Genomic DNA, 12,502 nt, shown 5'->3' with positions numbered 1-12,502 from the left:
TGCTAACAACAAATCTGTTAAGTAGCTGCAGTGTGCACCCTTGTGGTTGTGACCTGAAATTGTCCTTTAAATTTAGTTTTTACTAATAACTTGAGATAGCTTTGCAAAACATCTTTATTTTGCTATGTGTGGTCGATCACGTCTTGAGTATGGGAGGAGAGATGGACATGCTTGCATTCTACTCAAAAATTGACATTAACATGAATTCTTTACTTAATGTTTTGGGACCATTAATCAGTAACATGATTGTCATAATACTTAAATTTATTTACATATCAAAATAGCTTATTAATGATACAGATAAATATGGTTAGGGGAGCTTGTAGGAACTTATAGATACTTGCATGAACAAAAGGGTAGCTTAAATTGCTTACTGTGCTTTGCAGTTGCAGTAATTCTATATTAATTCAGTAAAGAACAATAGGTATTACAAACATTTACCTTTTTTGAAAAAAGCTTAGCTCATCAAAAGCAGTAGGCTGAACTCTGAAATATATAGTAAATTAAACAGGTGGCAATGGAGTGTGTAATAACATTTTGCATCATCTTGCATTTGCTACCATCCCAGGTTGCATTAATTTTAATATTTGTTTGCTGGACAAATGTACCTTTCAAAAGATAGTTGGCAGGAGCTTGAAATTAACAGCTTGACAGATGGTGCATGCATTTTCACAAAATACTTCAAAACAAAACCTTCAAGTAATCTTGTGAAATAAGTTCTCACACTTCATATTACAAAGGGAGAGTTTTCTTGCAAAAAGAAAATTAGGAGAAGCTTGTATTGATGACAAAGTTCCTGAGGCTTTGGCAACAGTTGAATCATCATAATGTACATGATGTTTTTTTTTTTTTTTAAGTAATGGAATTTTTTTTAACTAGCTTAAAGTTTTCGTTTTCCAAAAAAATTCAAAATTACACATACTGCTACAAAAGCCTTTATGCTACAGAACCATAACTAAAAAATTTTGTTCATGAGATTCATGTGGATTTTTTTGGTAAAAAATGCATATTACTTTGCAGAACAATTATCAAATTAAGGAATTTTGTTTGATTTATCTCTCCTTCAGAAAGCAAGCAAAGAGCAAAGTGTACATGACTGTTCTGCAAGCAGTGGTGCTTGTTGAGAAAACTTAGTGAAATGCTGTAACTTCTTCCCCATCTCCAGTTACACAGAAAAGTCAGCTTTAACAATAGATTCTGCAGGATCATATGTTTAATACTTAAGAGATTTTGAGTGCAGATTTAACAGTATGTTCAGATATTTTAAAGGGATGTTTAATTAACATTATTATGTAAAAATAATTGGTTATATTTCATCATCCTAACCGTAACATACCGTTATAAATGATTAATTTAAATCTCTGTTTCACATATCACTATACTGAAAATCTGGAAAACTCATCAACTTTTTAAAAGGATTATGAATGTGTTAACTATTGTATCTGATCCTGTGTACCTTTCTTAACAGCAGTAGTGTGAAATGTATGTGCTACAGGGAAAATTGAGCTCTTCAGTTTTGTGCCCATTTCAGGAAAGAGACAAAATGCAGCTACAGCTTTTTAGGATTAGTGGGGGCTATATTTTACATTAAGTTTTTGTTTAAATAGTGTTTTTATCATAAGGCTTTTATTCTACTTTCTTCTTATAAATTAGCTAATAATATAATTTCCTGTTTTTATAAGTGAAGTCAAAATCAGTTTATTTTTACATGAATTCAATTGCATATATATTCCTAATTTCTTCCATGGGTTTCAAATTGGTGTATGTAAGGTTCATATGGCAGGGATGCACAAAGTCACACCACAGGGCAACATGTGCCTTTAAAAATACCACAATTGAATTGTAATTTTAAATATTAATTTTATTTAATTATTGTAATTAAATTTAAATTATTTATACACACACATATCCCTGGCCCCATCCACTTCTTTATCTTGACCCTGCCTACTTTTGAAGGTATGGCTATTATCACACAATTCAAAGACCAAGTGAGGCCCTTAAACCTAACAAAGAAGGTACACCTCTGTCATATCCCCTTCCATTTATTTCAACTTTAGGGAATATCATACAACCCTTTAGTTAGAAAGAAAGGGGGGAGAGAGGGAGAAGGAGGGATCTATTCTTATATATAAGAATTTACATTGCATCTATTTACTTTATTATTAAACATTCCTTGTTGCCTTCTCTGTTGTAGCCCCTGTCCTTGGAATACCATTCCCCAGAGTTATGTGTTCAGAACTCTCCTAGAGTTCTGAAAGCCCCTTAGGACCTGGAGTTTGTGTTTGTGGACCCCCTGTTGTATTATGGCTGTTTTCTTGTCTAGATTGTTATATTTTGTTGTTATGTCATTAATTGTTTTAATTGTATTCAGTATTTGATATATTGTAAGCCACCCAGAGTCTTTTGGAGTACGTGGCTATAATAACTCTAATAAATAATAATAGTAATTCCCTCTGACATATATATATATGTTCAGGATAAGCTTCCCAGGCTTCTTCAGAAAAAATGAGTCAGATGGTTTGTAAAATGTTAGTAGCAATGCACATATTCCCTCCCCTGTCCTCCCCACCTTTTTTGGGGGGAGGGCTTTTTTTTAATTGAAGAAACGTTTCAAGAAAATGCTTTTTAAAGAAGGTTTTTAAAATAAACCAGGGACATAAATAAAACCATACACACAAAAGGGAATGAAACATTTATACATGCATTTATATATACAATTTTAGGGAGAAATAGAAACATTTCAAAGATCTATATTTCTGATCAAAACAATATTTGTAAAATAGTTCTCATTATGAAATTATGGTTAATAAATGGAGATAAAATTTGAATATATTTATCCAATATAGGCTTTTTCTTTGGTGTTGTACAGCTTTTCTTCAAACATTTAAATACCAGTGAAAGATGCATTCTAGTTTTTAAAAATCTTTTGTGATGTTTCTGCAGTAGGAATTTACTTAAAATGTTATGCTACATCAGTTTAAATGCCTTAGGATATTTGGACAATAAATGCAGCAGAATTCCTAGTGAAAGCTTCTTCAGATTTCTTCATTTTTTCAAAAAAAATTCTACTGAAAGAATTCCCATTGGACATTGCTACCAGAGATGGTACAGCTAGACCTCACTTAACAACTGCCCTGTTTAGTGACCATTCAAAGTTATGGTGCTGAAAAAGTAACTTTACTGCCAGTCCTCACACTTACAACTGCCACAGCATCCCATGTGATTTGTGTGTTTCACAGCTGGCTTTCAACAAGCAGTCAATGGAGAAGTTGGCAGTAAAATCCCAAGTCACGCTCATGTGATGTCTTGCTTAACGACCGTGGGTAATTTGCTTAATGATCCCAGCAGAAGTGAGATCATATGTCTGCTTAGCGATGGAGTTTCTGGTCCCAGTTGCAGTTGTTAAGCAAGGACTACCTCTAATCTCTACCAATTTGTACAGACTTGCTATCACAATTGGTCTAGAAAGTTGACAATTTATATAATGTAATTTCAGCATGGTGCCACCAACATTTGACTTCATTACCAGTTCTTGATGACTTCCTGAAATAGATGAAAAGGAATTCTGTGCCACAAAAAGCTCCAATAAGATTCATTGTTAAAGTCCCAAATCATCTTCCCCAATGATTTTGCAAAAAAAAAAAAAACCCTGTTGTGCTTAATGTTAAATTTTACTGATGAATTTTCCTTGTTTTTCTTTTTGTCCTAAAACTACTTTTTAAGAATCAAGATGGAAAACAGTGAAGAGCCTCAAAAAAAAGTTTTTAAGGCCCGCAAAACCATGCGCGCAAGTGATAGACAACAGCTTGAAAGTGTATATAAAGTAAAAGAAGAGTTTTTGAAGAACACTGATCTGAAGCTGTTAAATGGAAAACATGAAAATGGGGATTCAGATATCAGCTCTCCTTTACTAAATTCTGACTGCATTGAAGAAAGAGAGGTGAATGGCCTAGAAGATGTATGTCTTGATTCTGAAGACAGAAAAATAGAAGCTGATGAAATCACTGATGTCAAAAGTCCAGATAACAAGGAAAACCAGCATGGTGACTTAACAGCAAAATTTGAAACTCTTTCTCCAGAAAATGTGGTTTCTGAGCAACATCATGAAAACAGTAGCCCATCTTTAAGCCCTGAACCTGAAAGTCAAGTACTTGAATGTAATAAAGATAATGACATCCAAGAAGAAATCATTATAAAAGATGACCTGAATCATAAAGATGTTTATGTAGAAGATACTTTGGACCAGAAAGCCTCATCAAATCAGACTGAAGAAGAAAATAAAGTAACCTGTAACATTAATGACTACATGATAGAACCAGCAGAAACAAATGAGCTGGCTATTACTCCTGAACTGCCTATGCAGGAAAAATGTAGTGCAGAGGAAGCTGTTGTAAAAGAGAACATTGATGAGGAAGCAATATCTAGTAGTTTGAATATAGATGAAGGTCCAGAGAATGAAATTAACAAATCTGCAGATGTTCTAGAGACCAATGCTCAAAAAACTGTAGATGAACTAACTGAGGGTATGTTGGGAAATGCAGCCAGCATGGAAACAGATGAAATTATTCCAATTTTAGAAAAGCTAGCCCCAGCAGATGAGTTAAATTGTTTCTCTCAACCCATCTTGCTTCCTGTGGAGACTCCCAGCTTAAGTCCGGAAGAAAAGGTAGAAAATTGTTTAAATTCTCCATCCAAACATGAAAGCAATGAAAGTTTACCCAAAGAAGCTTTCTTGGTTCTTTCTGATGAAGAAGAACTTTGTTGTGACAAAGGAGCTGTAGTATTAATGCCAAATCATGGAAATCCTCCAGGTGAGTGGCATCTTTTTTTCTCCATCTTAAATGGTCATTCTGAAGAGCTCTGTATTTGAACTTAAAGGCATCTCTTGCATAAAATAATTGCCTTATCTGTGAAATAACAAATTAGCTGCATTAAATGTAGAATAAACATTAAGTCAGAAGATCAAAATCATATGACTTCTTAAAAATTAAAATGTAATTATAATACAGTAACCACAGAAATAGTAAACTCCTCAAAACTTCAAAGCCTTTTTCAATAATAGTAATAATTTTGAAATTTATATGCCGCCCAACTCCCAACAACTGTAGAATGCCAAATCACACAAAATAAGATCTACAGCAAATGCAGCTAGCCTTAAAAGCTATTCTAGAGGCATTTGACCTATGCTGTTGATACCTACTTGTGCTTGAATTTTGTTTCTACATTTATACTATGTGCAGAATAGACTGAATTTTGTTGCTGTATATAAGATCAAAGTGCATTACTAGAATATTTGAATGTAATCAGTTGATATTAACGCTGTAGTTTTACTTGTTTTCCTACTTCGCTTATTATGAATCTGCTTTGGACAGTGAAATTTGAGCAGGATTTATTCTCAGCAATAATATTTTGTAATAGAAATTACTAATTATGTTTGATTTTAAAAAAACTGTTGAAGAATTTTTGTTTCTGAGGGTTGAGAAGTACCTTAATTGAGAAGAAAAGACCATAGCTGAAGTGTGCCTTGAAAGAGTCTTATACGCTGGTGTGATTGTCAGCATTAAATTCTGTTGAGGAGAGGATTGAACTCTGAAGAAAATTTATGTCAAAATAACACAATGCCATCTTCTGGAGCAATCTGATTAAATAGTATTTTAACTACGTATGGAATAATCCCCAAAATTCTTCAAGACAGCAGAGAAGAATCAGTTGATCAGTATTTCAAATATGTCAGAGAGTTAGAAAACCAGTTTCTGTGTAATTCTAACCTCATCTAAATTGAAAATTGCTCAAATTAAACAGCTATTTCTACTTTACTTAACATTTATATAATGCCCTTGACCCTATTTGAGCTGTGCAGTATATGATTTAAATTATTTAACAATAAAACAAATAACTTAAATTCCAAACCTTAACACTAAAAAGCCATACCAGATTAAAACAGATGTGGAAATGAAAAGTCAATTTTTGATCAAAAGTTGAGTTTAATAATATTGATCATTTCTTCTTTAAATATTAGCAAATGCTTCTTCTAATCTAAAGAGTAGTGCTGATAGTTACCTGATCAGTGGAGGGCAAAGGTCTTTTGGGAATGATATCTTGAGCTGGACTTTAATTGGGCTGGACAGTAACAGCATTCAGTAAGATACAATACCTATATTGTTAACCATTAAGATTATTATTTATTTGAATAATTTCTATCCTGCTTCTTAGCTGCAAGGTTTTCAGGGCAGCTAAATGTAATGATTTAAAATACTGTGGGTAGAATTCAAATGTAGTAACTAAGTTGACTGGTAGGTTTTCCCGACACGCCTCTTCATGGCAGTCCCATCCCCTAGTACTGCATAAAGGGCTGAGTAATCTTACTAGATGAAGGCAATCTGTGCCTGAACAAAGAAGGGATCCTCAAACCCCAGTTGGACAGCCTGCCATAATGTCCCATTCATGAAAAATGCTTCCATACCATCCCTTTACTACATCTCATCTATCATTTTATTTACAGTCCCTCTTTCTCTGAAGGAGCTCAAAATAGTTGACAACAGAAGTTGAAAAGGTGGGGGGGGAGTTGTAAATCTACAACAGAACTATCAATGCTTGAAGATAATATGAATATTTGAAACAACAGAAAAGGAAAACAAATAATGTGTAAACTTAAAGCAGTCTGTGGTGGAGTACTTGCTATCTCATGAATGCCATAAATGTGAGAGCCAGTCAAATATTTCTTGGGAGAGAGTTCCATATTTGCTGTTACTGAGAAGGCCCTACTCCTGGTTATATTTTCAGACCTTCAAGCTAGAAAAAGGGAAACCATTGTCTGTACAATTCTGATCTTCATAGGTACAGTATAGCCATATTGCAACATCTGAATATCTTTTCCAAGGCCTTCATTAACAGTCTACTAAGTGCTAGTCTGCAGCTTATTTCTTGATTGTTGGTTTCTTCACTGTTGATAGTCAACAGTGGCAAAAACTGTCCACTTCAGTATCTTAATTATCAGTTCTAAGGCTGGTTGATGTACCTATAGTCATTAGTTTGGTCTTTATGTTTAATCTTAGCCCCATTGTTTCACTGTGCTCTTTTATTTTCATTACTAGAGCTTGCAGATCATTTGCATTTTCAGCTATTAAAGTACTGTCATTGGCATAGTGCAGGTGATTGATATTCTTTCCTCTAATTTTAAAATTATTTTCAACATTTTCTAATCCAACTTCCCTCAATATGTACTACACATACAGGTTGGATAAATAAAGGGAGTATACAGCCATGTCTCACCCCTTTGCCAATGTGTTGCGCCACGTTCTATCCCAACTGTATGTTGTATGTTCTTCCTAACTGTATATTGGCTTTGCATGAGAACAATGATATGTTCTGAGATTCCTGTTCTTCTAAATACATTCCACAGATTGACATGTTTGACACAACTGAAGGCCTTTCTATAATCAATGAAACACATAGTAACTTCTTTTTGGTATTCTTTGGCTTTGTCAATTATTCCGTGTGCATCAGCAATAATGTCTTTGTTTCTTGGCATTTTCTGAAGCCCATGTAGCATTTGACAACTCTCCTTCCATGTAGGGTTCTAATCTGTGTTGGAAGATCTTAAGCATTATTTCGCTAGTAGGTAAAATTAAGGATATTGTATGATAGTGCACACACTGTTAAATCTCCTTTCTTTGGTATTGTTATGTAAACTGACCTCTTCCAGTCTGTTGGCTGCAGTGTTGTACTCTTGGTTTGTTTGGTTAGAAACTTTACTGATTCTTCTGTTGCTTGCCGTATTTCTGGAGATATTCCATCAGTTCCTATAGCCTTCCAATTTGGTAATGATTAAAGTGCTGATCTAATTTCATCTTCACTTTAAAAGTGGTTCCTCTAAATAAAGAAAATCGTCTAAGGTATCTTGGATGTTGACATCTGTACTGCACAGAGTTTCAGTACTCTTTCCATCTTTGATCTTGGAATCAGTTATTGTCTGTCCATTGGCATACCAGTTTGAGTTGGGTCCTTTGGAAGACTGCTTGTTTTTCTGTCTCTGTTTCCATCTTCAGTGTCTTTTTGGATATTGCTATAACTCTATTTCTTGTTTCTTTTAACAGGTCTTTGAAATTCTTTAAGCTTCTTTTAAAAAAAATTTATTGAAGATTTTACTAGGAAATGGTAATACAAAATAAGATTAAGAGAAAAATTAAAATAGAAGAAAAATAGAAAAGAAAATAGAAAAGAAAAAAGCAAAGAAAGAAAGATATTTAAGGAAGTGACTTCTGATCTTCTTTAAAGCAGTTACAAACAGACTTAATGTCACTCCTTTCCATTTCAAATTACATTACATAGAACATTTCTTCTCATATCCAGCCCTTTTCAATCAGTAAATCCAAAATTCATTAACTCAGTTCTATCCATCTTCAGCAAAAAGTCCATAAAGGGTTTCCAGTATTTTGTAAAGGTACTTATTGTCTTATCCCTGATCAAACAAATAAATTTTGTATCTCTTTCTCTTATGTAGTATTCTGACATTATTAATCTTGACATTAAGATGTTGTCATAGAACCTGATCTCCATCCATATCTTCTTCCTCCCATCCTAAAAAAAGTTAAGGCTTCAAGAACCCTCTCCTTACTATTTTCACCAAGTTTTATAAGTTCTGTATTCTTGGTCTCAAACAGGATTCTTTCTCTTGTAAAGCCAGTAGCAATCCATTATCTGCATCATTTTTATCTTTTGACTTAATATTTGTATTTCCTCTCTGTTCATTAATTCTATTTTATTTTCCAAAATTTCCACCTTGACTTTAATTTGCTTCACCTCTACACTTAGTTATCCTATAGATTCTTCGACTTTCTTTTTCATCTCTTTCAGATCTCTTTTAAATGATGCATTGACATAGTCAATTATTGATTCTGTTATTGTAGCTGTAACATTCTTTCCCAATTCCTCAAAGATCCTTTGGAATGCCTCAGGTGACTTTTTTGTGTCATTTCTGTAAGTTTCACAACTTTTGTGAACTATTTTATCAGTTGCTTCTTACTGCAATATACTCATTATTACATTCCAGCCTATTCCTGCAAGATCAAGTTTCTTTTTGCAACTATGGGTAATAAACTAAGTCTTTCTGGCATACATGACACACCTGCCAGAGAACTTTGAAATGATAGACATAGATGATGGCACTGAGGATGACAGTGAAGATGCAATAGGTGGATCTACCGAAGCATACAAGTTCCATGTAGTTAGCATTATGGGACACGCACTAATAGAAGTGGAACTGCAAAGCAAACATCTGCCTATTTTGTTTAGCTTCATTGATTATCATAATGTAAAAACTTCTGTGTTTTTCTTTAACATGAGAATTGTAACTTGAGAAACCCATCCAAAAGTTGTGACTAGAGACCTGTAAGGGGTGGGGAAGCATGAGAAAGAGAATATTAGTGTGATGTAGTGGTTAAGGTGTTGGACTTGCAACAGGGAACCCAGATTCTGATCGAGGGTTGGACTTGCAACCTCAGCCACAGAGGTTCATAGATGACTTTGTGCCAGTCACTCACTCAGCCCATTCCCTGTTGTTGTAGGGAGCACTATCTATACCACCCTGAGCTCCTGAATGAAAGGTGGGGTATAAATCTAACAAATAAATGATAACCTAAGAATCTCCCTCATGTTTAGACAGGCTCTTTTCAATATCATTCAGCATGATTTGGACAAACATTTTCATTTCTTTGCTACACCACCTCCTTTTTGCATACTTTCCTCTCTTACATTCAGTCATCATTGAAGTATTCCCAGGTGGGATTTCCTTAATAGTCTGCTGCCATGATAGGTGATACACTTAAGGACCAGAAATTCAAATCCTCAGAACTACAGGAATGATTTTCTGCACACACTGACTTTGTTCGCTTTTTTTAGAGAAAGGTCAGTTATCATGTCTGTTATCTCCCATCTCCATATTAGCAAGTAGAATAAAATATAATCAGAAGTTATATTCATGATCATATTTTTGATCTATGTTCAGTTTTTATAAAACATTGTAAAGAAAGTTGTAAAGTAAGATTTTTTATATCTAAGTTACTTATATTTGTCTAACCTGAATATTTGTACTTTTAATTAGATCTTGAAATCTGGTAAAAAAATGATATTCTAATGATACTTTGTATTCCATTCATAGAAGTACTAGCTGGTCTAGTTATAGCTACTTGCAATTTTTAAGTACTTTGCAAAACTAGTAATATGTAGAACATAATACAGTAGCTTAATCTGATTTTACCATATTATTAATTATTGTGACTAGGTCTCCATTTTCCAGATAAAACTGTAGATAAGATTCCAACCTGAAGTAATAAAAGGACTTCTGGTTATACCACCACCATGATATACAGAAGCACTGTCAAATTTGTTAACTGATCCCATTCAGGTTATACATTTGCTCCAATATTGGCTTGTGTATATTGATTCCTGCTTTATCCTGACTGGGTTTTTGGTCAATTTCTATCAATATAAATATTCTGAGGGATGCGGTGGCACTGTAGGTTAAACCGCTGAGCTGCTGAGCTTGCCGATCGGAAGGTCGGCGGTTTGAATCCGCGTGATGGGGTGAGCTCCCGTTGCTAGTCCCAGCTCCTGCCAACCTAGCAGTTCGAAAACATGCCAATGTGAGTAGATTAATAGGTACCGCTTCGGCGGGCAGGTAACGGCGTTCCGTTTAGTCATGCCGGCCACATGACCACGGAAGTGTCTACGGACAAACACCGGCTCTTCGGCTTTGAAACGGAGATGAGCACTGCCCCCTAGAGTTGGACACGACTGGACTTAATGTCAAGGGAAACCTTTACCTTTACCCTTTAAATATTCTGAGAGCAGTTTGTAATAATATAATGAAAGCCAAACAAACTAGATGTTTAAAAACTTAAGACAGCTGATAAAAAACAGTATCTACTCCCTGAGGAGATGCGTTTAGTTTCTACTCTTCCAGTATTTAAGAAGTAGATAAAAGTAAATATCTTTTGCTAAGTCTTTGTTATTTTTAATTACTAGTTTTGATTTTGATTTTAATTGTTTTAATTTGAATTTTTCTGTTTTGTACTTTTTTATTGCTGTAAGTTCCCTCAAGTATTGGAATAAACAGACATAGTATAAATTCAAAAATAAAAGTAACAAACCAAAGAGATTAAAAAAGCTCCCCAGGGAAAGTGTTCTATAGACAGGATACCGCATTAGAAAATACTCCCTAGTCATTTACCTTCAGTTTTGGTTGAGAAGCTGTAGAGGAAGGCATCTGATTTTCTTAGTATGCAGCCAAATTTATATGTCATCTGACCCTAAAACTGTCTTGGTGATTATGAAAAACAGTGGTCTTTGCTTGAGTGTTCTAGTCTCCCAGGACCATATTCTCTAACCTGTCTCTCCCAGCTTAAGTAAGAAGGCTGTTAAACCATTGGGAGTTACTACATTAATTTGCCATGAATGCCCAAAATAAAGCATAACACTCACTCAAATATTATGTCACTGAAGTTGAAGACTATAGGAATGGTTTGATTCCACCTCTTCTAAGTAGTATTAGGAAGCAGTGGCTTTTCCATGAACTCCAGTTGGAGGGCTGAAGAAAAAGAACTAAGCAGCAAGCAAAAGTGACTCCTTCCAGCAACTGTGCCACCTAATTGGAATACAAATAAGAGACCAAAGAACACAGGCGAAGGATGAAACAGCCTGTCTAGCTAGTCACAAGGTCAGACCAAGCAGAAAAGCAACATACATAACTAAGCAAAGTAGCAGAATGAGGAAATGCCAGCAACAAACCTGCCTCCATTAGGGCTATGGACCACTTAGAACTGTTCTTCCTGCATCAGACGGGGCACTGCACCAACAACAGTGACCGTACAACAACAAGCCAATGTATCAGACAGCACAAACAGTGGTGGGCAGCCAGATCCAACAAAGGCTAGAAAAGAGGGCACAGCAGCAGCCAACCTCTCCAGGCCACAAACAAAAGTGCTAGATCTCTCTCTCTTCCATTGGCAGAATTGCGGCAGGAAAACTGAATGTCCTGGATGTGGTGTACATGGCACGGGGTAGAGAGGAATGAAACAAGGAAGGCTTAGGTTGGCCTAACAGCAGCCAGCATGGCAGTTCTGGCTAGAGGAGTTAGAGGTATTAACCCAAGTGTAACCCAAGCAGCCATGGGAGCTCCAGCGAACATACCTCTTGATAAGGAAGATAGTCTCCAGAACAGAGTCACATGCAAATTTAAACCTGTTTAAATAGGCTACTCCAGACAGGCAGGACGAGAGGGAAGAAAGTCACCCCCTTTTTCCAGAAACCCATCAAATAAATCTTTTTTCCATCTTCCACATACTCATGATCCTTGACATGCTCCAAAGGAAGAAAGAGATCAAGGCATTCAAGGGACACAAAGAAAAGAGACTTGGGAAAATGGGTGACAACTATCCTGAAAGTGCTACAAATAGAGGGAGGGTTCTTGGCCGTAAATACCTAAAATGATGAGGAAGGCATC

The 12,502-nt window shown here is 35.3% G+C and overlaps 1 protein-coding gene across 4 annotated transcripts in view; it reads left to right on the top strand.

The window, feature by feature from the left end:
• The window catches only part of ATF7IP (activating transcription factor 7 interacting protein), a 136,328-nt gene that overhangs the window by 28,776 nt on the left and 95,050 nt on the right, over positions 1 to 12,502 (top strand). For all 4 annotated transcript variants that reach the window (XM_063308585.1, XM_063308586.1, XM_063308587.1 and 1 more), the window contains one exon: positions 3,724 to 4,811. In XM_063308585.1, the coding sequence (XP_063164655.1) occupies positions 3,731 to 4,811 (1,081 nt within the window). In that variant the 5' untranslated portion in view covers positions 3,724 to 3,730. The remainder of the gene's footprint in view (positions 1 to 3,723; positions 4,812 to 12,502) is intronic.

This window comes from Candoia aspera, chromosome 7 (assembly GCF_035149785.1).
Source record: "Candoia aspera isolate rCanAsp1 chromosome 7, rCanAsp1.hap2, whole genome shotgun sequence".
Lineage (NCBI taxonomy): Eukaryota > Metazoa > Chordata > Lepidosauria > Squamata > Boidae > Candoia > Candoia aspera.
This window is presented reverse-complemented; position numbering and strand designations above follow the sequence as displayed.